Source organism: Liolophura sinensis, chromosome 8 (genome assembly GCF_032854445.1).
Source record: "Liolophura sinensis isolate JHLJ2023 chromosome 8, CUHK_Ljap_v2, whole genome shotgun sequence".
Taxonomy (NCBI): domain Eukaryota; kingdom Metazoa; phylum Mollusca; class Polyplacophora; order Chitonida; family Chitonidae; genus Liolophura; species Liolophura sinensis.
In genome coordinates this window covers 8,008,121-8,034,458 of record NC_088302.1, presented here as the reverse complement: position 1 = coordinate 8,034,458, position 26,338 = coordinate 8,008,121, and the positions used below count along the sequence as shown (strand labels likewise).

Below are 26,338 nucleotides of genomic sequence, written 5' to 3'. Positions count from 1 at the left end.
TGGACCAGATGGATTTCCCATTGTCTCTTCATATGTGGATGTTATAAATAGTGACTGACGCTATAAATAGTGACTGACATTATAAACAGTGACTGACGTTATAAATAGCGACTGAAGTTATGAATAGCAACTGCATTATAAATAGTGACTGAAGTTATAAATAGCGACTGAAGTTATGAATAGCGACTGAAGTTATAAATAGCGACTGACGTTATAAATAGCGACTGAAGTTATGAATAGCGACTGACATAATAAATAGTGACAGACGCTATAAATAGTGACTGGACGCTATAAATAGCGACTGAAGTTATGAATAGTGACTGAAGTTATGAATAGTGACTGACATTATAAATAGTGACTGGCGTTATAAATATCACGTTATAAGTAGCGACTGAAGTTATGAATAACGACTGACGTAAATAGTGACATACATTATAAATAGCGACTAAAGTCATGAATAGCGACTGCATTTATGAATACATTATGAATAGGGACTGACGTTATGAATAGCAACTGAAGTTATGAATAGTGACTGATGTTTTATGCATAGCGACTGAAGTTATGAGTGGTGACTGACATAAATAGTGACTGACGTTATGAATAGCAACTGAAGATATGAATAGTAACTGACATTATGAATAGGGGCTGATGTTATGAATAGGGGCTGATGTTATGAATAGGGGCTGATGTTATGAATAGGACTGACCTTATGAATAGCAACTGACATTATAAATAATGACTGACATTATGAATTGCAACTGACGTTATGAATAGGGACTGACATCATGAATAGCAACTGACATTATGAATAGCGACTGATGTTGTGAATAGCGACTGACATTATGAATAGGGACTGACATTATCAATAGGGCCTAACGTTATAAATAGCAACTGACATTATGAATAGGGACTGACATTATGAATAGGGACTGACATTATGAATAGGGACTGACATTGTGAATAGGGACTAAAGTTATGAATAGCAACTGACGTTATGAATAGTGACTGACTTCATGAATAGCAACTGTGGTTGTGAATAGTGACAGATGTTATGACTAACGACTGATGTTATGAATAGCAACTGACATTATGAATAGGGACTGATATTATGAATAGGGACTGACGTTATGAATAGGGACTGACATTATGGATAGCAACTGATGTTATGACTAGCGACTGACTTCATGAATAGCAACTGTGGTTATGAATAGTGACTGATGTCATGACTAACGACTGATGTTATGAATAGCAACTGACATTATGAATAGGGACTGATGTTATGAGTAGCGACTGATGTTATGAATAGCAACTGACATTTTGAATAGTGACTCATGTTATGAATAGCGACTGACATTATGAATAGCTACTGACATTATGAATAGCGACAGACGTAAATAGCAACGGACGTGAATAGTGACTGATGTTATGAATAGCAACTGACATTATAAATAGTCACTGACTTTTTGAATAGTGACTGACATTATGAATAGTGACTGATTTTATGAATAGTGACTGATGGTTTTGTGTATATTGTCACCTGAGACATGCTATGTTATTAATGTCATTTCATTCTATTTCTATCTTAATTTGGCACCTGTGATCAAAATACTAATTTTTGAAAGTGATCTTAAACCCTCCAACGAAAAGCCTTTAACATTTTGGATATTAATCATGAGAGGGTTTTTTATGCAGATCCAGATACTTTGTGGTACACTACAGAGGCTGCTAATACCATGTAGTACTGGCTCTACCTTCAGCAAACTGAATATCAGATTCCATGTATTTGCATTAATGAGTCTTTGAACAATATATAGGCTTACAGTATTTGGGCTACTCCAATATTATTTGTGGTTTACAGACAAGCTGACGCTATAAAATCAAAATATTAAATAAAAATAAAAGTTTAAATCAGTCTTTTTATTTATGATTTTTCTGTTTTTCTAGGCTTCCAGTCATGTAAATATATCTTGAGTATCAATATTTTCCACAAATTCGCTGAGTTTGAAAATTTATTTTTACGCCCTCCTCCGACATGGAAAAATGACTTATTCTGCCCTAAACACAATAATTTAAATTGGTGTGGCCTTAATACCTGATGCTGGTGATTGTTTACCCAATTACCAAACTCTTTGGAAATAAGATTCATTAATGCGTTATTACTCTTTGTGTCTGAAGTACAATGTTGACACACTTGTATTCAAGGGATTTTTTCACTTGATGGTGATTTCTTTTCATGTCTTGTGAGTTAATTGATATTTTATTATAATTGCCCTTGCCACCTAAGAGTTAATGATATGCAGGACGCATTGCTGGTTACAGAAATCAGACACATAAAAAGTCCTCCACAGAACAAGTTTGATTGGTTTTTAGAATTCTGAAGGCATGTTCGAAAGCTGTGTGGGCATGCTAATTACCAGTGTTTATCTTAATGCCATTGAGGACTTCAGGTCACCTTGGCCATTTGTGCTAGACTTGTTTACCTCAGTGCTATTGATCCTGAATTGCTAAATTAATCTCACTTTTTTGGGCATCTTTTTAAAAAAGATAATTATTCTTGATTCTTCAAAGAATTTTGATGTAAGGAGCAATTATTGCACAAAACTTAATTAAATCTTGGTCTGCTTGACACTCTGTTCAAAGTGTATGTGTCCAATAATTTGTATCTTAATTCAAAATGAGTAATATTGTTAATTCATTAGGCCCAACTTTTTTTTTCTAAATATATTTGATCAGTTAACAGGACTTGTTGAAAAGGGATTTGCAGTAATCATGTTATACTAAAATCCTATGTTTTTAATAAAGTCAGTAGTACAATTCTTGAATTAATTACTGGTATTTTCATTAATCTGTCTGATGTAAATAATAATTTGCATTTGCAAAGAACACCTGTGAGTTGGTGGAAATTGTAGAAAAATAGTTGCTAATTACTATCTTGTATCTCATGCAAGCTTTACATAAGCAGCTGCATGTACAGGCCTTTCTGAAGCTTAATTGCAGCTTTTCCAGGTGTTGCTAAAAGCGTGAACCCAAAATGTGTAACTAACATCAATTATATCAAAATTATTACCTTTTTTTGGAGAGAAAAATATATATCACGCACTGCAGCTATCTATAGTTTGACTTGTGAATAAACATGAAACCAGTGTAATACCTGGACAAGTTGATGAAGTGTCGACTAGGGTTTTTTATGGCCATCTAAATCACATAATTGAAGGATGATTTCCGAGCAATTTATCACGGACCGGATGGATTTCCCATTGTCTCTTTGTGTGCTGACGTTATGAATCGCCGCATACATATTTAAAGTGTCTTTACTGATAGGAAAATATTCACTCAACATATGCTAATACATGTGTGTCTGTGTGCGATATACCTGTTTGTCAATTATGGAATGCTGTCAAGATTCCTCAGTTCAGTATGCTTTTTTTTTTTATCATAATAGATACCAGTATGTCTGAAAATAGATTAAGTGAAAAAGTAAGTTCATGACGAAGAGCTGTAGCAGTGTGATATTGTATTAGTTCATATACTTGTATAGATTATAACTGTTGCTAATGAAAAGTCAGTTAATACACGTTTTTGTCTTAGTTGTAATTACTGGGTTCTGATCGGATTGACCAAAATGCAGGCTTAATTTTTTAATGTTAAACGCCACAGATGACTCATATGTATGTCTGTATGCTTGGGGTTTAACGTCGAACTGAACAAGTTTTCAGTTGACGAGGAATCATTAGGTGTGTGTACATATAACGTGTCTTCTTGTGGCAGGGCGAGTCCATGCTGCCACTGAAGTACCATGCCGAAGACACCAGACATGACACCCCACCCACCCAGTCACATTATACTGACACGTGGGCCAACCAGTCATGTTTCCTTGCTCTGTCCTCTCAATGCTGAGTGCCAAGTGAGGCAGCAGCAAGTATCATTTTTGAAAGTCTTTGCTATGATCCCGCCCGGGTTTAATGCCTTGTTCTTCCGATTTCAAGGCGGACGCTCTAACCACTTGGCCACCAACGGGATCCACAGATGACTCGTCAGGTGCCGCATATATAATTTGAGGATATTGCTCTTCATTACTTATAGGCCAGTATCAGTAAAACTGCCTGCAAAAGTGACAAAGTGCAGGAACAAAAGTTCTTACGTCATTGGGATATGATGCCAAGAGAGTCACTGCTGTGTTCATCTGTCTGTTTGTTCATATGTATACATAACATGATTGCAGTAGATGTTGGAGCTCTTTAGATAAAGATTTCATATTTACTATGTAGGTTTACATTCAAATGAAACCAGGACCATATTTAAACATGGTACGGTGCAATGACCCAGGAGCCTCTGATCAATCTGGTGGCTGTGAGTTCAAGTCCAGCTCATGCTGGCTTCATCCCTGGATGTACGTGGGAAGGTCTGCCAGTATCTGGTGGATGGTGATTGGCTTCCCCCAGGCTTCTGCTCAGTATGCTCAAACCATAATGCCAGCCACCATCGTATAATGTGAAATATTCTTAAGTATGGCATAAACTACCAGTCGTATAAGTGAAATATTTAAACAGGGTCATGCAGTTTCAATCAAATTTCTGGCATAAATTGCACTGAAATTTGTTCTTTGATATGTGGAAAGGTTGAGATATTAGGGTATAAGGGACATTGTACACTTACTGGTGGAAAATAGGTTGCCAACAAATTTGGCAAAAATGTGTATTAGGAGCACATTGTGAAAACCATTGCTACAGGTTTGTGAGCAAACATAACTCATGTTCTAAAATGTGAACAGTAGAATATCTATTATAATGTAGTAATGAAAACAGATTTAATGTTTGATTTAACTGTTGATCTCAGCTACATGTAAACAGGTATTTTACACATCCTTCATACTTTTCTTCTGTATGAACCTTTTACATCAATGCTCATAACAGTTCCAACTTTATCCAACAATTATTTCATAGATTAAACTGCTTTAATAGGATTTTATCTTATTTTATCAAGTACTATGTTTTGTAGGAGTCAGGATATGAAGTTGTTATTAGGTTTGCTAGATATGCGAAAGGTGTGCTACCAGCATCCACAGAGGATTTATATGTATTGCATGATCAAGGTATAGGTATAAATTAATTAGTTTTCAGTCTGCAAAGTTAATTATTAATTAAATAATTTTTTTAGTGGTATCTTTAATTCCTGACAAGGTGAAAAGGAGCAATACATTAACACCTAGTCTGATACTACATTTGCTTTCATCTCATGTTTCAGAGCTTTAAGCTATGAAAAAGGAAATCATGTAAATTTAAGAATTCAGTCATGAGTTTTGCCTCTTCTTTTATTGTCATTGAAAGAAATGTATGTTGATTTAAGCATGGTTTCTTAATTTGATTAATGTAGATGATTAGAAAGAGCATTCCTATGTAAATGCAAGTATCAATTATTATAGCAGTGTTATAAATTTCACCATTTATAACAGATTTTATCTTAACAAAAACTGTGTCCCAAGGCACTTTAAGGCTTTGCCCGACAGTGGAACTGATTAAATTATTCGGCATATTTAATTTTGAAAATGCAGCGGTGATCCAATAGCATTAAGCTGTTTTATTTTCTGACAAAACTGTGTCTTATTTGAAGATTAGATAATCTTGATTTACTTGTGGCTGTCATGGTTGTGACCTGTATGGGTTACTTATATGTAGGTCACGAACAGTAGGCTACATGTGATTAGGTGCAAGTACATTGTGACCATGGGCCTGTTGCATTTATTATTTAGTATGGCCAAGTGGTTAAGAGTGTATTATCTCTCCTTTCCAGGGTTTCAAAATTATACTCTTATATCATGACTAAAGGTGAAAAAAGGAAGTTGTACTGTATCATGTGACCTCTCAGAAATGGTGAGCCACTGTAATGTTGATTACATTTACTATGTTTGGGTGTCTGAAAGAAGTTTTGCACAAAAGTTATTTAGAGTAAACAAACGATGGAGAATATGAAGGATCTGAACATTTGTGAACTGAAGATGTTCCTAAGAGAAAGAAAGTGTCGTTTGTACCTCTGCGACATGGGAGAGGTGTGATCAGTAAATTGATGTCAACAAAAATTGCCTTACAATGGATACGTGCAGTATGACATTTTCGTTACTGTGAAACTCAATTGCTTGGACACACAAGGTGGAGTTTAGTGCCGGCTTTAAACAGACATCTTGTGGATTAACAGCCACTCTTACTGTTTACCCCTGTCTTTGTCCTGTCTAATGTTCATTGAAGACCACTTGTCTGTATATCACATGTGGAAAAGTTCATGAGTAACTATCCAGAGGTTGGGGGTTTATACCGAGCACTAATCTGATCAATCAATAAATGCGTAAACAGTGTGTATATTTTAGCATACAGGCACTTAGGGTGTGGGAATCAGTTAGTAGTTTATGTGATTAAAAGACATATTGTGCAGAGAAGATTTATTTATTTATTTATTTCGTGGCAAGATCTTGCAGCAAACTTGAGATGGTCATGTGTTTCTCCCCATGCTCTGCCAGGTTTACACTCCAGAATAATGCTGTCTCTCTCTCTCTCATCACATAAGTGAAATATTTTTTGAATACCGCGTGAAGACTAATGAAATAAATAAATAATTGGGTTTTTTTTATTAATTTAGTTATTTTTGATGTTTAACACTGCAGAAATTTGCAGTCACAGGGTGGCAGCTAGATTTTGTGAGTGGAGGAAACCGGATTACTAGGGGTAATTAAATTCATGCCCTTCCCTACATGCCAAAAATTATGTCTTTTTTTTAAGGTGTTCACTATTGTCAGTTTACAGATGTTTGGTGTGTAAACTGATTCACATGTACCTTTTTTATGAGTAAAACCTACACTTGTGGTATACCTACACAACTGTGAAAACTTCCCCATTAACTGTGTAACCACAGCAGTCTCTGCATACGTCAGTCATAGCAGCATTTGCTGTGATATAAGTCAAGACATGCCCCCATGCCCCCTGGTTACAGGGAATTTTTTCTGCCTCATTTTTTTTCTCTCTCCTAAAGTCTAGACTTGCTCTCTGTGTGTTTAACGGGTTAGGTCTGAGATATAAATTACCAGATTATACTTTATACGAGAAAGGACCAATTTATAACAAAGTCTCTCGAATTCTTCTCCCCTGTTCTGTGTTTGTAAAGATAACATTCGCTCTGATTAAGGCTAGAGGAGTCTGTTGTACTGTTGGGATGGTGAATGCGGTAGTGGTTTGTGGTCTAGGAGCCCTCAAGTCATTAATGACACCCACAAACCTTTATTGTAGCTGTTGTAAGAGGTGTGTGCGCAGAACTTGACCTTTAGAGCGCCCCTAGCAATGTGTGCCCCGAGCAATGTGTGCCGCGAAGAGGCACCCATGCACCCCTACCCTCCTCACCCCCACTCTGCAGGTACTTCCGGGTTTTGCTTATGGATAAACTAATCAGTGACTGTGAAGAACTGGCTGGCTGTCTCCTTATCAAACATGCCTAGGTCTGGTTGTTCAAATACCGTAATGGCTTAATACCAAATTTAACTTTAAGCCAATTAGTCTTCGGTTTGAACTTGGGCCACAAATAATTGTGTAACAGTATATTATATATAACCTAAATCTGCTACTGTTTCAATTGGTCTCTACTACCTTTCATTAAATTGGTGAATATATAATATCACAATACTGGTTATTAGACTTTTGAGCATCCAGGCCATGGAGTTGTACAGCTTTTTTACTACCATGATTAAGAGAATTAATTACCGTTTGGTTTACATGAACAGCTATAGGGCATTCAAGCTGTCATAAATGGTATTGTTTTAATTCCAAATACGAAGCAGAATTTTAGACCTCGGGTATTTCAAGAAGACATTAGAAAGTGGCGACCAGAACTGAATATTTGCCTTTTATAAACAGTCGTCAATGCATTATTGTCGTCAGTGCATTCATTCGAAGTGCCCTAAATGACCATAAATTTCATCGTTGACTAACTTGCCCATTTGTCCTGTTTCTGAGAGTTCTGTTGATTTTAAATAGGTTTTTCTGAGGTTTGCTTGGAACATGGGATGATATTTTACTGGGAAGTTGTAAGTTTGCTTGGAACATGGGATGATATTTTACTGGGAAGTTGTAAGTTTTGGCACCAAAAATAATACTTGGTGGTATTTATTTGACTGTAAAAATGCACTTTTGTGGGCAAAATTTTAGGTCATTTATGGTAATTTAAAAGTGTGGAGGATCTGGCAGGTAAATCTGACACTAATGTGCATCTTTGACATATACGGTATATGTGCTGTTGTGACACCTGTGCTTGGTGTTACTCATCTGCCACCTGGTCTGCCATATGATATTTCCTTGTAATGCACATATTCTTACCAGTACCAACTGGCAAGTGGGACATTCATATGCTAGTGTCACACACATGTACCAGTGTGACACAGGTACATGTGCCAGTTTGACACACACGTACATGTGCTAATGTCATACACATACCAGTAAGACACACGTACATGTGCTAATGTTACACACGTACCAGTATGCACACGTACATGTGCTAATGTCACACATGGACCAGTATGACACATGTACACGTGCTAATGTCACGCACATACCAGTAAGACACACGTACATGTGTTAATGTCACACACGTACCAGTATGACACACGCACATGTGCTAATGTCACACATGGACCAGTATGCACACGTACATGTGCTAATGTCACACATGGACCAGTATGACACATGTACATGTGCTAATGTCACACACATGTACCAGTGTGAAACACGTACATGTGCTAATGTCACACACACGTACCAGTATGACACATGTACATGTGCTAATGTCACACACATACCAGTAAGACACACGTACATGTGTTAATGTCACACACGTACCAGTATGACACACGTACATGTGCTAATGTCACACATGGACCAGTATGACACACATACATGTGCTAATGTCACACACATACCAGTATGCACACGTACATGTGCTAATGTCACACATGTGCCAGTATGACACACATACATGTGCTAATGTCACACACATGTACCAGTATGACACACGTACATGTGCCAGTATGACACACGTACATGTGCTAATGTCACACACATGTACCAGTATGACACACGTACATGTGCCAGTATGACACACGTACATGTGCTAATGTCACACACATACCAGTATGACACACGTACATGTGCCAATGTCACACACGTACCAGTATGACACACGTACATGTGCTAATGTCACACACACATACCAGTATGACACACGTACATGCACTAATGTCATACATGGACCAGTATGACACACGTACATGCGCTAATGTCATACATGGACCAGTATGACACACGTCCATGTGCTAATGTCACACACATACCAGTATGCACACGTACATGTGCTAATGTCACACATGTACCAGTATGACACACATACATGTGCTAATGTCACACACATGTACCAGTATGAAACATGTACATGTACTAATGTCACACACATGTACCAGTATGACACACATACATGTGCTAATGTCACACACATGTACCAGTATGTCACACACATGTACCTGTATGACTCATGTACATGTGCTAATGTCACACACAGATACCAGTATGACACACGTACATGTACTAATGTCACACACATGTACCAGTATGACACACATACATCTGCTAATGTCACACACGTACCAGTATGAAACATGTACATGTGCTAATGTCACACACAGATACCAGTATGACACACATACATGTACTAATGTCACACACACGTACCAGTATGACACACGTACATGTGCTAATGTCGCATCAGTAGATTAATGGATTTTAAAGGTCTCATGTGTCATTTGACACAAAGCCAGCCTGAACTGGACTGGAACACTTAAGGCATATCGGCTTGTGTGACACCAACAGGCTTGTGTGTCATCAATGGGTTTGTGTGTCACCAGTGGGCCCCTGTGACATTATTGGGCCAGTGTGACACCAATAGACTTATGTGACACCAGTGGGCTGTCAGTAGTGTCAAGTTGACAGTAGTGAACTTGTATTTCACCAGTGGACTAGTGTGACACCAGTGGGCAGTGTTTTCACCAATGTGACAGTTTGACATCAGTGTGTTTAATGTAACACCAGTGGGCAGTGTTTTCACCCATGTGATGCTAATGGGCTCGCGTGACATCATTGTGTTAGTGTAACAGCAGTGGGCCAGTGTTTTCACCCATGTGACACCGGTGGGTTAGTGTGACATCAGTGCAATAGTGTAACACCAGTAGGCTGTGTTTTCACTCGTGTAACACCAGTGGGCTGTGTTTTCACCCATGTGACACCAGTGGGTTAGTGTGACACCAGTGGGCTGTGTTTTCACCCATGTGAGACCAGTGGGTTAGTGTAACACCAGTGGGCTGTGTTTTCACCCATGTGAGACCAGTGGGCTAGTGTGACAGCAGTGGGCTGTGTTTTCACCCATGTGAGACCAGTGGACTAGTGTGACACCAGTGGGCTGTGTTTTCACCCATGTGACACCAGTGGACTAGTGTGACACCAGTGGGCTGTGTTTTCACCCATGTGACACCAGTGGGTTAGTGTGACACCAGTGGGCTGTGTTTTCACCCATGTGAGACCAGTGGGTTAGTGTGACACCAGTGGACTGTGTTTTCACCCATGTGACACCAGTGGGCTGTGTTTTCACCCATGTGACACCAGTGGGTTAGTGTGACACCAGTGGGCTGTGTTTTCACCCATGTGACACCAGTGGGTTAGTGTGACACCAGTGGGCTGTGTTTTCACCCATGTGACACCAGTGGGTTAGTGTGACACCAGTGGACTGTGTTTTCACCCATGTACACGTGACACCCATGGGCTAGTATTACTCCAGCACAGCCTACTGGTCTAATGAATTAGGAATAATTAAATTATGGTTTAAAGTGGATATAATTTTTCTGAAGTAAAAGTTGGCCAGGGGCTATAAAGGAAGCAGAGAATGTTTACATGATAGATGTTAATTATGACAGCTGTGTACAGTGTGTCATTATGTGCCATTATATGTCATTATGTGTCATAATATATGCCTTACATAAATTCATATATACTTGTACCTAATACCAATGCTTTTGAATCTGTGCCAAAAAAAATAAAACTTCTCTCAAATTCAGGTATAAAGTGGAGGGTATCGTAAATGCTCCCCCGGAGACGGTGTTTGAATATGTGGATCCTAAACCAGGTGACTCGAAGAGGATGAAGTGGGACAAAAATGTAAAGAACATTGAGGCTATTGAAGAATTGGGTGATGTGAGTACCTGTTTGTACATCTGCTTACAAATTAAAGAGGTTGGTGGTGCATGATGGGATAGGATTTCAGCTTAAGTTGAGGATAAGGATTCCTTTCACTTTTCATTCCAAATTAATGGCCATGATTGTTTTTTAGTTTTTATTCAACATTAATGACGATGATTCATTTAAGTTTTTATTCAGCATTAATGACGATGATTTGTTGAGTTTTTATTCAACATTAATGACGATGATTTGTTTGAGTTTTTATTCAACATTAATGACGATGATTTGTTTGAGTTTTTATTCAACATTAATGGCCATCACCATGAGTTTTCATCCAAAATTAATGACCATGATTCCTTTCAGCTTTTAATTCAAATTAAGGATACATGAAAAGGAACTATAAAACAAAGATTATGCCCCAGCATTTTTGTATTTCATTTTGGAGGTATTTTTATACCTGTCAATTACCCCTCTATATTATGCATATTTTCTGTCAATGGTCAGATTTTTTAGAAATTACGTCATCGTTGATCTTGCTTAGAACTTTATGAACGCCCCAGAAGTGCCCGGTGCCTGATTTACAGATACTGCATCACTTCTTCGGGCCAGCATAGAGCCCCCTTTGCGCCCCTACACCTGCCGCCATTCGGTCTGTTCCCCTCACCCCATCCCCTGTTTGGCCAGACCCTTCGATCTGTCCCACACAGAGTTCTTTCTAAACAGGGATCATCGTTGGTGTCTCCGCTGCATGCTACTTCATTTTTGGAGTGACCACTTGGGCCTTAAGAAAACTGTACTTTTTAGCCATTTTTAACCCCCAATTTGAAAGTTGACAAATTTGTGTGTACTGTTATATGTTATTACACATGATAATTTGCACACAAATAAATCAAACCAAAGCGTTTGATGTATCCTGTACGACCATTGTTCTGATTCCAGGTGTTTCCAGCTCAGAATAATGTTCATGGTATACAGGTTCTGAGGTTTTACTGCAGGTATAGGCAGCATGGGCCTATGTCAGAGATTTAAGTCCAACATGTATTCATTTATTTATTTATTTACTTATTTGTGTGGTGTTTTACACCATACTTAAGAGTATTTCACTTTTACAACATCGGCCAGCATTATGGTGAGAGGAAAAAGGGCAGGGAATCCAGTATTTAATGAACATGAATGTTAATATCATAAGCATAATAATTCCTAACAGGGTTCTGAGTGTGAATTCCCCAGGGGAGAGGCCTCCCCCCAGAAAGAGAAGACACAAAACAAATCATTTTGCTGCCTGTGTGGAATATGTATGTGTGGAATGTCTATTATTATGTAGTTTAAGGTAGTACAATTAGACTTAACAGCTGTGCCATATAACCTCAGTCCCCTATCTAGTTTGTACCCTGTCAGTTAATGCACTCCAACAGCTCCTCCCTCAAATAGCACAGGAATGTGTTATTACATAACCGGAGCACAAGGGTTAAGTCTCCAGTGACTGCTCAATACTCTGTACTGACTGACATCAGACAAACCTTAAGGGAACTGGAAAAAAAGGGGAGAAATTACATAGGTGGAAGTGGAACTGAACAGGTTCTTTGATGTTTATCACCCATGTTTGGCAAACCTGAGCCGGATGGTGGTGGAAATGTGAACTGTGCTCATGGAAAAAAGATTGCTTATGCCTTCCAAACTAGTTATGACATGAATTTATCAAAAGTTGATCTGGACTATGATTTAAACTGAACTGACACATACAGTGATATTTTTTCAGTAAGAAACAACAAGGTTTTTGGGGGTTTTTTTCTTGCTAATTTAGTTTTAGTTGAACAAAATCAGCATATGTCTTTTTTGGACCCAACTGAATAGTATTTTTAGTATTTTGTTAAGCTGCACATCTGGTAGATACATTTTAGGTGGGGGGGGGGGGGAGGGAGTTGATATAATGATTGACAGTAAATGTTCATATTCACAAAATCGTGTGTTAAACAGTGCAACCCCTATGACCTCATACAGAGGACGATTTTACACTCAGACTGACATTTACAACGTGATTGTGAAGAAATGATTATCCCTTTGGAGACTGAGATCTACCTCAGTGGGTTTACAAAAGATTTACACCTGAGAACCTCCCATTGTGCCATAAATACCGCATTGGGTCCATTTTGATCAGGCAGTTATTCTGATGTACCACCTAGGGTCTCAGTACGGTAACAGGTAATCTGTCTGCTCATGATCGGCGATTCATAGCCAGGTGATAAAGCAGCTTAACATGAGACTTACAGCATGATCACATGATTACAGCATTCCTGGATTAGTTTGTTGGCTATCATATAGGAACATGCCTGGAAGAGTTTCTAAGAGCTACCATAAGCTTTAGTATATACTTCATGATGTAAACATTTCAATAGAAATGCAGTGTGGTGATGTAAACTCTGCCTGATAAATAAATCTTAGGTACCTATGCCAAGAGTTACACAGATCAAGTGACAGAATAGTTTGTACTGTGTGCTGTATTCATTGCAGTTCACATTGTTTATCAACTGTTTACTTTTCTTTAGAGGAGGTCAGATCTATGTCACAACCAGAAATGTTTCTAACCAAACTCGCTACATCATAAACTAGAAATCATCACTGCACAGGAATAATATGTAACTCCTTATGTTGAAAGTGATGTGTAAAAAAGTTTTATAACATTGAGGCATAAAATATCAACCAAAGACATTTGGTAAAAGTCATTGACTAAATCTATGCTCAATTGATTTGTCATCTCAACATTGTATGAAAATCATCAACCAGCAATGGGACTTCTCCTGTCAGCTTGATATCCAGATTTTGTGTAATGCATAGCATGCCATGTCAAAGGTTGGTGTTTCAGGTCACTATGCAAATGACATGTAGCATTAGATCTAGATAGAGCAAACATGAGACAGTAGTTTTACTGTTTTATCGATCAGATTATCACACTGTGTAAGTTTACTACATTTATCTGATGTCACAAATTACTGGATGTGTTGATTAACAAACCTGAAGTTTATATCAAGGAGAAAACATTTGGGGTGATAAAATCTGATTAGTTTTGCAGAACGTTTTTGTCATGTAGATACAGCTCAAGTTACTGAAGAATCTTACCATTATGCTCTCAGAATCATTTTGAAGGAAAGTGTACTGATGTTAAGAGTGGCACCAGGTCATTTTTAGGTGACAACTTATTTCTGTGTGTTTAAGATGATGTGAAACTCCAATGAAATAAATAAATAAATCTGTGATCAAGACCCCTTCTAAGAAATTCTAGTTCATGTTCATGAATGTTTGATACATATTTACTACTTTGAATGGTTTTGAAGAGAAACTACCATTTTGCAGCTTTGGAGGAGCTACCTGGTTGATGTGAACCACCTGCTATGTTTGATCAAGAAACCCGATAGCTCTGATGGAAAAACCAGCTCAGTTTGTTTATGACAGCATTTATTTTATTTATTTAATTGTGGCTTAACTCCATACAACACTCCTGGATCCTCTCCAGAAGGTTTGCAGGCAGATGTGGTCATGGGTTTCCCCCACCCCCCCACCTTGGGCTCTGCTCGGTTTCTCCCACCCAAATGCTGCATAAGTGAAATATTCTTGAGTACTGGTACGGCATAAAACCCCAATCAAATAAAATAAATAAGTAAGTCCATACAACACTCCAAGAATGTTTCACTTATATGATGGCAGTTTAGTGTTTTATGGATGAAGGAAACCAGAGTGCCCGGGAGTAAACCATTGATCTTTGTTAAGTTCTTACTGACATACGTTCCCCAGAAGTGATATTAAGTGTTCTTCAATTGTCGTAAGACTGTTCACGATCACATGAGCATCATCCACTGCTTATTGTCACCAATGCCCCTCAGGCATTGAGAGAGGGAATTAATCTACAAATCTGGCTGTTGTCTCAGGCTGGGTTTGAACCCAGAACTCATGTGTCATATCCATTAACGGTATTCACCTATAGCTTTTATAATAAAGACATTAGCTCAGGTATTGGAGAAATGAAACATCAGGCCTTTTAGCATATTGCTGTTGAGTGGGTGCATCTTAAGACAGTTATCTTATCAAAACACATTCCACTTCCAGAACAGTTTCAATTTGTTCTTTCTCTGTTTCGTTTCTCACAAGATCTGCTGATGAAACCTATGTAGGAAAGTGGCTGTAGATGCACAGTCATGAATACCAGAGAGGAAGCAATGGGATAATATGTTGACAAGATTTTATTTATTCATATCATTTTAAATGCTCTCCAGGCATGGAAACAGTAGACTGTGAACACAGCTCAGGACCCTTTGTGTATTATAGTGTTAATTTGTGTGGCCTCCTTCCTGACACCCCCTCATGGGGACCCTCACTGTCTGGGCTGCACGTGCAGCTAGCTTCAGGTCACAGATTAATGTTCATCAATTGTCTGTAAACTTACTCTCAAATTACATTAGCGTAATTGCTACAGGCAAATCCCACCATAACGCTTGTTTCTTCACTTTCCATACATGTCTTTGTTTCGATCTTTCTTTTTTCTTGTGTTTTTTTTTTTTTTTTTTGAAAGTCAGGAGCTAAATGTTGGAGACTGGTTAAACGGAGCATTAGCTTTGATGTGTAACTAAAAACAAATACAAAGTATTAATGCTTGACGGATTTGAGACAAGAAAATGATGTAATCTTAGATAAGGAGAAAAAGCACCAATTGAGCATTACGTCACCTCACATACAAACTTTGGAGATCGTACAAGTTGACTGTAAGGCTGACCTTACAGGTAGACTCATAGGCTGACCTTACAGGTAGACTCATAGGCTGACCTTACAGGTAGACTGTTAGGCTGACCTTACAGATAGACTCATAGGCTGACCTTACAGGTAGACTGTTAGGCTGACCTTACAGGTAGACTCATAGGCTGACCTTACAGGTAGACTGTTAGGCTGACCTTACAGGTAGACTGTTAGGCTGACCTTACAGGTAGACTGTTAGGCTGACCTTACAGGTAGACTCATAGGCTGACCTTACAGGTAGACTGTTAGGCTGACCTTACAGGTAGACTCATAGGCTGACCTTACAGGTAGACTGTTAGGCTGACCTTACAGGTAGACTCATAAGCTGACCTTACAGGTAGATTGTTAGGCTGACCTCACAGGTAGACTGTTGGGCTGACGTTACAGGTAGACTCATAGGCTTATGTACAGACTGAACAGCAGTGTGCTGATTTACTAAATTAAATATCTGACTGAAATTTGAAATTTATCTCTCTGGATGACTAAAAAAAATAGAATATTTCACTGAGAGTTTGGTATGTAAAAATACACTTTCAGAAACACCTACAGATCTTGAAATAATACTTTTGATGCCAACATTTGGGTTTGTCTGATGAAATTGATCAAACTGCACAAAAAACTCTTACATGTACGAGGCATTGTAAGTCAAATGGATCCGTCACAGTCAAGTGTGTCATTTGAGAAATACTAGACTAGGTGAAATACGGTAATTGTTTCCTGATGTTTGGTATTAAGTCCTTGACATTTCATTTCATGTTATACAACTGTATGGGTATTACAAACAGTGTTAACCACCCTGTGTAAATAGTCTATCATATATTATGTATCGTTTATTTATTTGTCTTCTAAATAATTGCTTGACTGTTTGCACTTTATGTGCAGGTAAAAGTAACAACTTTTAATCTTGTTAATTTCATTAAATTCTTGTACATTGAACTTGTTTTAACTTTGCTCTCAAATCTTATATTCAATCGTTCTTTAACAAACATTGTTTCTGTATACATATGTCTAATCGTAGATTCTTTATCAATCTTAAAAATTGTTTAAATAAAACTGAAATATTGAATCATGTATCGCCTAGCGTCAGTTTTGAAGTTGCTGCGTATGGCAAATAGAAATAAAATTCATTATTTGGATACTTCGCTTGCTATTATTATATACTACTTTTTATAGCATGGAAAATGACTTCATCTCTTGATCACATGTTGTTGTCACCTCCATATAACATGGAAATTGTCCGTTTGTAAATTAAATTAGTAAATGTTTAATTCCTTGTCCCATAAATTTATCTTTTATTGGGAGGGAGAAATATTAAAGCAGTATGTTCCAATCAATGAAGACGGCAGTCAGCGAATTTCATTTTTACTATAGATCCTATATTTGATATTTAATTTAGTCGTGCCGTCTTCTATGATAGCTGAAGATCGGTTCTCATTTATAACATTTACGAAAACAATATCAGCATCACCATGTAGGATTACATCGTGAAGTACACAATAAGTCATGCACAAAAGTGCATAACTCACTACTTGCCACCAGTGCAAAGTATACTTACGCTGTGTACCACAAGAGAAACACAGGCGCACACAGACGATGAACGATTCTGCCAGAGTGCATGAAAACTAAACAACATTAAAAAGTCGAAAAAGGACTGAATTTCGTCAGGAGTAGCGCAGATTAAAATCAAAGTTTTGATTTGTCTGAACCTGCGTTAAAGTGCTGTTTATTCACGTGATAAATTTTTTCTCCAGATCTCCACAAAGTCTAGCCACCCCCCCCACCTCCTTTCCCCCACCCATCCCCCCTTGTCTGATGTAACAATATTGAAAAGGTGTGAAAATAGCATATCAGACATTTTGTAAGTAACATCAAGCCAAGAGAATGCCCGTTTTACCACTTCAGAATTTCTTTTCTTCTTTTTGGCGAATGCCCAAATTTTGCAGTTACATGAACCTGTTTTCAGGTATTATATAGTACCCCAGGGTGAAGGTTGAATGTCAGAAAACTGTTACTCTATATTACCTGTCATTATGATGCTAATTGGAGGTACATGTCGGCCAAACAACCATAGTGTACTTAATAATTTAGTTGAGAGAAATTTTAAACAAATTATTTATATTTTTGTAAAAGATTGTCATGATGTTTGCTGAAAACTTTACAATTTAGCAATGTGCCAATAAAAAGATTAACACTCTGTCTTAATTATTTAGCAGTCATATAGTTTTCATATTTTCGGATCCTCATGTGTTTTTAAAATGCCCTAAATAATAGGTCCAATGTGCAAATGATCTCCTCTTCTCAGCCTGTAGACCACGAATCATTTGTTTATCTGTGGGAATTTTATTTAGACAGTTATCCATTACCATAATCCAACTGAAAGATAATTATTTGAGATAATTCAGAAAAGTCACATTTGTATGTAGAGCTCAGGGACATTCATTACCAAGTTTAATGTCATGTACACACTCTGTGTGTTTGTTTACCTTTCCCCTTTGATCTCTAATTGCCCTTTCTTCTTTGTATAATCGTGCACTCCTGTAAAGTGGCTGTTGTCTCTAATTGCCCTTTTTTCTCTGTATAACCATGCACTCCTGTAAAGTGGCTGTTGTCTATGTGAGTTAGGGGTAAAGACATTATTATGTACAGTTGCACAGGTGGGGACTTAGTGAGGCTCCATTGTAGGGGGCCTTGATTGGAAGAACCACATCAAGATATGAATCTCAGTGTGGTTTTCCAGGTAGAAAAGTGCAGAGGGGAAGAAAATCTTAATCTCTAGGACAAATTGGCGTATTCCCTTGCTGTCACTCTTTGTGGGACCTTAATTGGGGATATCAAACAGTTGATGACGTTTCTTGGAAGATCACTGGCGGTCCAGCAGTATGATGTGAATATCTAGCCCCGGGATCACAAAGTGATTTCATGTCACTTTAATATTTTTATTTCTCACTGAACAAGGTCTAAATATTGCTTGACAACATAAATTTGGGGTAAGTTATTGTAAAACAAATTTCAGGCAAAATAAGGGAACGGAAAAATACAAAGTTTAATGATTGAAATTTTGACTTAGGTTTAAGTTTGCTTTGTGATCCCAGGGTCTGTACATAATAAGCGTGGGAGAGTAGGTCAGCAACATGCCACAAGTGGGTGGTTTAACCCAGGCACATTAGCAAAGGCAATCTTGTATTGATGTCCAACCCATTTCTAGCAAAGCAATCCTCAGTGGGCTCACTGATTATCCTTAATTAACACTTTCAATGTATTGGCAATATACATTTACATATTTGATTAGTGCTTTACTTATTTTATTAGTAAATAAAAGAATATTTCACTTTTATGACGGTGGCCAGCAGTATGGCGGGAGGAAACAGGGTAGAGCCCAGGAGAAACCCACGACCATCTGCAGGTTGATGGCATACCTTCCCACGTATGGCCGGGGAGGAAGCCGTATGCTGTGTTAACATATTGCTTGATGCCATGGGTACGTATTGTATATGGGGGCCTTTGGCCAAGGTGGTTAGCACGCCAGCACAGTGCAATGACTTAGGAGCCTCCCACCAATGCAGTTGCTGTGAGTTCAAGTCCAGCTCATGCTGACTTCCTCTCTTGCCTGGGCGAGAAGGTCTGTCAGCAACCTGCAGATCTTCTTGGGTTTTCCCCAGGTCTGCTCGGTTTCCTCCCACCATAATACTGGCAGCTGCCATTGTATAAGTGAAATATTTGCATAAAACACCAATCAAGTAAATAAATGGTGCATGTGTTCTAAAAATTGGCCACATTTGGTGCTGAAACTTGCAAAAAAGTCATATTTCCCTAATTTTAAACAAACCTCAAAACATCTTTCTGAGATCAAAGGAACTCCCAAAATTCAGGCAACGTGTGCTTTCATCATGAATAAAATTTTTGCCACTTACAGTACCAGTACTTTTTTAAGAAGGGTAAAATTCGCCCTCATAATAAGGCCATATTTGTCCATTATGTCAAATAGGTTTACCACGGTTTACTTCAGTTATATGGCACGCGTGTATCTTGAAGTATGTGTAGGCCGTAGTTATGAGTGAAACAAACAAATAAAGAATGACGTGTCTGTCCAGAGCTGCAGTGCAGAGAAGCTGAAACTGGTGGCATTATGTACTAGCTGGCATTATGTACTAGCTGCATTATGTACTAGCTGGCATTATGTACTAGCTGCATTATGTACTAGCTGGCATTATGTACTCCCTGCATTATGTACTAGCTGGCATTATGTACTAGCTGGCATTATGTACTAGCTGGCATTATGTACTAGCTGCATTATGTACTAGCTGGCATTATGTACTAGCTGGCATTATGTACTCGCTGCATTATGTACTAGCTGGCATTATGTACTAGCTGGCATTATGTACTAGCTGCATTATGTACTAGCTGGCATTATGTACTCGCTGCATTATGTACTAGCTGGCATTATGTACTAGCTGGCATTATGTACTAGCTGGCATTATGTACTAGCTGCATTATGTACTAGCTGGCATTATGTACTAGCTGGCATTATGTACTAGCTGCATTATGTACTAGCTGGCATTATGTACTCGCTGCATTATGTACTAGCTGGCATTATGTACTAGCTGGCATTATGTACTAGCTGGCATGACTTACTTTTTCTCAGGTATCACAAAATCTGCCTGGACCATTGTTTTCCCTTTTTGTTTATCTTCTATTTCACACCCCTTTTTCTATTTCCAGCTTTTTCTCCAAAGCTGCTTTGTGTATTCAGTTTGAACTTATTCAGAATAGGTTACCTTTACATCATCATATGTTGGACTCTCATAGTCTGTTGTCTCTCATTTTTTGGAGAGATCGGAATACAGTATATGTTCATTGATGCACCTTCTGGGAAAAAGTAGGGAATATAACATGTGGAAAGATCTGTCAGCAGCCTGCAGATGGTTGTGGGTTTCCCAAGGATTCTGCCCAGTCTCCTCCCATCATAATGCTGGCTGCAGTTGTTTACGTGAAGTATTCCTGAGTGTTGCATAAAAACACCAATCAAATAAATTAATTTTGCTTGTTGTTACAGGACATGAGGATAATCCGCGTGGTGACGAGCAGTGCTCTAATGGGTGTGATTTCCTCCAGAGATTTCATCGATGTCGTTAAGACCGTGAAAAATGATGACTTTATCTCCACAAATGGTAAGGACATTTACTGGTCATTAATGTAGCTACACCTATAAAATTCATTATAAAGTTTTCAACAGTAATTTCAGTTCTTCTTTAAGCATCCAAGGTCACACCAATATGAATTATTATTTTACAGGGAGAATAAATCTTTTTTCAATGTGGAAGAATGGTATTAAAATATAAATAAATTTATCATATACCTATGGCCGTTACCTAACCGATGCAGAGGCATCCTATATTTTTCCGAATGTGCATCCTTTGAAAACAGGGAGTGCAGGGGTTGTCATTGGTCCATGACAGCTGTTATTATAACACAGTGTGGTGTAAGAGTTATCTGCCTCGCGGTTGGAGGGATTTTCCCTTTAGCGTAGAGATAGAAGCACAGACTAGAAATCCCGAGATTGCTGGTTCAGATCCCTAGCTGGAAAGCTGTCAGATTACGTGTATCATTGAAGACAGGACAAATGACAGAATAATGTACAAAGAGGTGCATACAAAAATTAGTCCTGTAAACACCTTGGCTTTCTACTGAAAAATGATCAAGAAAATGAAATTCCCCCAAAGAAAATAGCTTTGAAATAATTGCCTAAATATGAGATATTAGGAATGGTATTTTTATGATTGAACTCAGCATACTTTGTTTTCTCTACTAGCCGTCAGCATTGAGCACCCAAAAGGCGCTGTTGACAGCAAATACGTCCGAGGCTGGAATTACCCTTCCTGTTTGACATGCATGAGGATACCTGGGTAAGCTGGTGGGATTTGCTTTGTAGTTACATTTATTCATTGGTGTTGTTCAGATCAGTCATGTATTTAATTATTATTTTGATCAGGACTGAACACCATGCTTAAAAAAATTTTTAATTGCATAAAAACAATTTTCTTATGTGAGGGGGAACCATGAGGGCCTAGAGTAAAACCACCAGCCTTTGGCAAAGAACTATCAAATTTAATATATGACACATATTTTCACAGTAAGGCATGCTCAGTGTGTACGTTACCCTGACAGAAGGCAGGTGACGTCCCATAGACTTCATGTAAGATCATCTAAGCCCCTCTTCTTAGACATCTGACAGGTCTAAGTGAAACAAATGATGAAATAAAGTCAGATTGTGTACCAATGACTGATGCATGGTAACTTTTTTGTTGTTTACAGAGAGCCAAACAAGACAAGGATGGTGAACTTTCTCCAGCCAGATTTAAGTGGAATGTTACCTCGCAGTATTGTCGAATCAGCCATGCCAGGCTCACAAGTTGAGTTTTTCGAGAATCTGCGGAATTGTTTGAAGGAAGATGGGAAGCTGACAGCTCCACACGATTAATCTGCTGCTCCAAAGAATCAGTCTCTTTGTGTACAAAATGAAAAATTTGAGATTGTCTTGAAAAAATGGATGATTATGGAACATTATTGTTGATATTGTCGGCTAATTTGTTGTCCAGAAACTTGTCATTCATGTATGGAAGTAAACAGACTTGTCTTGGCATGACATTCACATTGTCAAGGTCATCTTTGAATCGGTTCTTGGTTTTAGGTGATTCTTGTAAGAAAAGCGTCTGCTGAACATCTCGTTTTTATCCCACTGTTTCCAAACATTTCATTAATAACTTGTAAAGTTTTAATTTATGGGACCACTTGAATATCTAGACAAAAGTGGTGAACAAATATTGTCTTAGAACGTGAAATTTTTTGGACAAATATGTCTTGTCTGAGAAAAAGGTACATTAGCAAAGTCCTTGGTTTCAGAGGTGTGTTTTTGTTCATTTAAGTACATGGCCACGTGAATGGAATGATTTTGATTAACCCACGGATTTGATTAGAGCCAATTGATGGCACCAATAAATATTAAGCCTACCTACAGTTGTCTCATTATTCCACAGATAAATATCTATCATTATCGGGTATTAGCTTCAGTTGCTCCTGATGCTGGCGCCACAAATTTGGTTCTTAATTCGAACAGATGTCTAAAATACAGATTTTGAAGGACCAAGGGAGACTACTGATGCTATACTGTAACATGTTTAATCAGGCATTAATTAGTTTACTTGTGCACCGCGGCTTAAGATTTGATGTGAGCTGGGATTAAGATGTAGAAATCTATCTAAATCTCAGATGTAAGTTTACTAAAACTTTGTCATTCAATCTTTCCAAAAAGCCTTAATAAAGATGAGTAACCAAATTTACATAAGCACATAATTTCAAGCAAAAAGTGTAAAAAACTTGGGTACATATATTTTATCTATTTGTATCTGTAGATATGGAAAAAGGACACATTCACACACACAAAAAAAAAAGTTTCAGAAATGTACAATTTGTGCCAAAATCTTCCTTAAGTTAGTCCCTTACATTCTGATAGGGACTACTTTCTTAGCTTCCGTTAAATCTGACATAAGATTCCAAATTTGGTGTACACTTCATGTGAATTATAATATGGAGAGGTTTGGATATATCCATGCAGATGAGGCATATTTTGTATTTATGGAGCTGAAGGGAAGAAAAACTCATAAGTAGTGCTATGACTTTTATTTTGTGCCAAGTTTTAAGTCATTGGTTGTTTTGGGCTTTTTTTGTTTTGTTCAAGACTTTTGTGTATAAAAGATATATTTGTGAAGTAAGTTTGACTTTTACTGGTATTTTCTTTCTTTTAGCATTCTTTGTTTTTCAAGTATCCACATGTTTTATATTTATATACTCTTTGTAAAAGTTCGTGTGTAATTTATATATTGTACTCCTGTCAAACAGTGTTTATGAATTCAAACCAGGATTTAGTATGTGGTAATATTTGATATATTATGTGGAAGCTATCTATTGCACCAATGGTCAGTTCTGTTCTTTAGTGTTGGCTAGTGGAATACTTTTGAAATGTCTTGGATGATAATTTTATCTTGAGTGACAAATAACATCATGTTACTTACTAACCATGGTGATTATATTTGTCTGTCCTCCATCACAAGAATTTCCCTTCGTGAGTGTGATTAGAGAATACTAGATTTGGTAACTCAAGAGGGAATGGCACAAAATTAGGTTTCAAATTTCGTACATTGTGAAGAACCACTATTTCTCAGACGTTGTGGAGCATGTATTATTGATTATCAAAATAAGTTTCAAATATATTCTGGAGTGCTAATGTTTCACATGTATTGTGGGTACATAAGTTTCACATTGTGGAGCACTGAAGTTTCACGTGTATTGTGGAGCACTAAGGTTTCACACTTTGTTGAGCACTAAGGTTTCACACTTTGTTGAGCACTAAGGTTTCACACTTTGTTGAGCACTAAGGTGTCACACTTTGTTGAGCACTGAGGTTTCAAAATTGGTGTGGAGAAATTCATGGTCAACACTGTTTCTCCAGTATAACGTTCTTCCCTATTGATTAATGCCATTTGTTACATTTTTCTTTAAAGTGGAAGTAGTGTCATATTTTACTGGACAAGATTTACTGAATCTGTAATGCTGTTAAAATGTGATCAAATCCTGAGGGAAAAAAGAAAAGTTTTTGGATAGAATAAGCCATGATCCATGCTGGAAACAATTCTTGTAAGTAATGTTACCATGCTTAAGGTAAATAGATGTATTTTGTGTATTCAATGTGAATTCAAGCCTTTAACAATTATTTACCAGTAATTCACTTCTCTTACAATGTGTATGAGGAACGTGTGGGGATAAAACATTTTCAAATTAAATGAAGGTGTGGAGGTGTTTGTGAATACGATTTATTTGGAGACAAATCATAGATCCTTGTGTCATCCAACTTCGCCGAGCACAGTATGGCTCCATGGAATGGGTCTCAGATTTGCCATGATCAAGGCTTAACGTTTGTCTCTGTTCCCATAGTGCAGTTTGTAACACCAATTTGTAGCCCAGATTGGAATATGTAAGCGCGTAAGCATTGAATTTTGTCTACTGCTGCAAATTTCTTGGAATAGGTTCTGGTTTCATATAACTACTTTTTGCAATCTCTCTCAGGGATAATCTAAGCCTCTGACACAATCCTATTATGGATTTATCACAGCTGAAAGAAATCTTCATTTTTTGGTGACACCGATCAGTTTGGATTTAACATAACTGATGGAAATCATCATTTTATACTGAGATTGGCCAGATTAGATATATCACCATAGAGGTTAACCATCATTTGCCATATCCCATTTGAAATAAATATCACAGCGAGTCGGGTACGATATATGAACATCTACCTTACGTGACCTTATTTCCTCAATCTTTTCGCATATGAAAGAGCAACTTTCAGTGCAATTTACACCTCAAAACCACATTGGTTGGATTGGCCAATTTCAGGGCTGCACAAAAAGTGCAATTTTACCGGTCCATACAGAATAATGCCCTCAGAGTATGCTTGCATAAACGCATTGCAAACGTGTGAAATATACTGACATCCAAAAGAAACTTTACCAAGGCTTTGAGAGACGACCAAAGAAAAGCAACCACATGTTGCATATGCCAATGATATGTGTTCAAGAGAGTGATGTTTTAGGATGGTGTGATCTAGAAGAGACTCCATGATAGGAGAAACATTTTCATGAACAGTCACACAAAGAGTGTGTTTAGTGTGCTTGGTTAAAGTCAGCTGTGGCATCTGCCTGAATAAATTACAAAATTACAAAATGTGACTCTAAATGATGAGGACGGACAACAGAGAAATTGTCCTTCCTTTGAAATCAGAAGCCTTCATAGTGAGCTTCAGAGCCGCTTGGGCCGAAGGATTGATTCGTACATACATACATAAAGTTTTGTCATTGATTATGACTTTAGGAAGTAAGTTGCAAGGTTATTTAAAAATTTTATCCAATTGCTAAATGTATTATACACACTATAGTCACCTCTCGTATTTGTTTAGTTGACTTGGTCACCTTCAGTTAATCAGCACATGATATATGTATGTTTTGTTTAGTAATTATTGGTGTCATATAGATATAGTCACTTGTGACTCAAAATCTACTGTAATTCTTCTAATTTTTTGGGACAGAGAAGAGGCAAAAGAATTACATTTCTCTTTGTCTGTTCTTTTGGAAAAGTAAAGATATGTACATGTTGTTCTGCTATGTGAGAAAACAGAAACTGTATTCCGGCTGCATTTACATGTGTAATGTATATGTCCCAAAACTTAAAAGAATTACCGCACTCTT

At 37.7% G+C, this 26,338-nt stretch overlaps 1 protein-coding gene across 1 annotated transcript in view; it reads left to right on the top strand.

Moving 5' to 3' along the window:
• The window catches only part of LOC135472253 (stAR-related lipid transfer protein 5-like), a 62,110-nt gene extending 37,843 nt beyond the window's left edge, over positions 1-24,267 (top strand). The window contains exons 3-6 of the mRNA XM_064751666.1: positions 11,135-11,270; positions 21,094-21,208; positions 21,850-21,943; positions 22,353-24,267. Of these exons, the coding sequence (XP_064607736.1) occupies positions 11,135-11,270; positions 21,094-21,208; positions 21,850-21,943; positions 22,353-22,518 (511 nt within the window). The 3' untranslated portion in view covers positions 22,519-24,267. The remainder of the gene's footprint in view (positions 1-11,134; positions 11,271-21,093; positions 21,209-21,849; positions 21,944-22,352) is intronic.
• Positions 24,268-26,338: the final 2,071 nt, after the last annotated feature.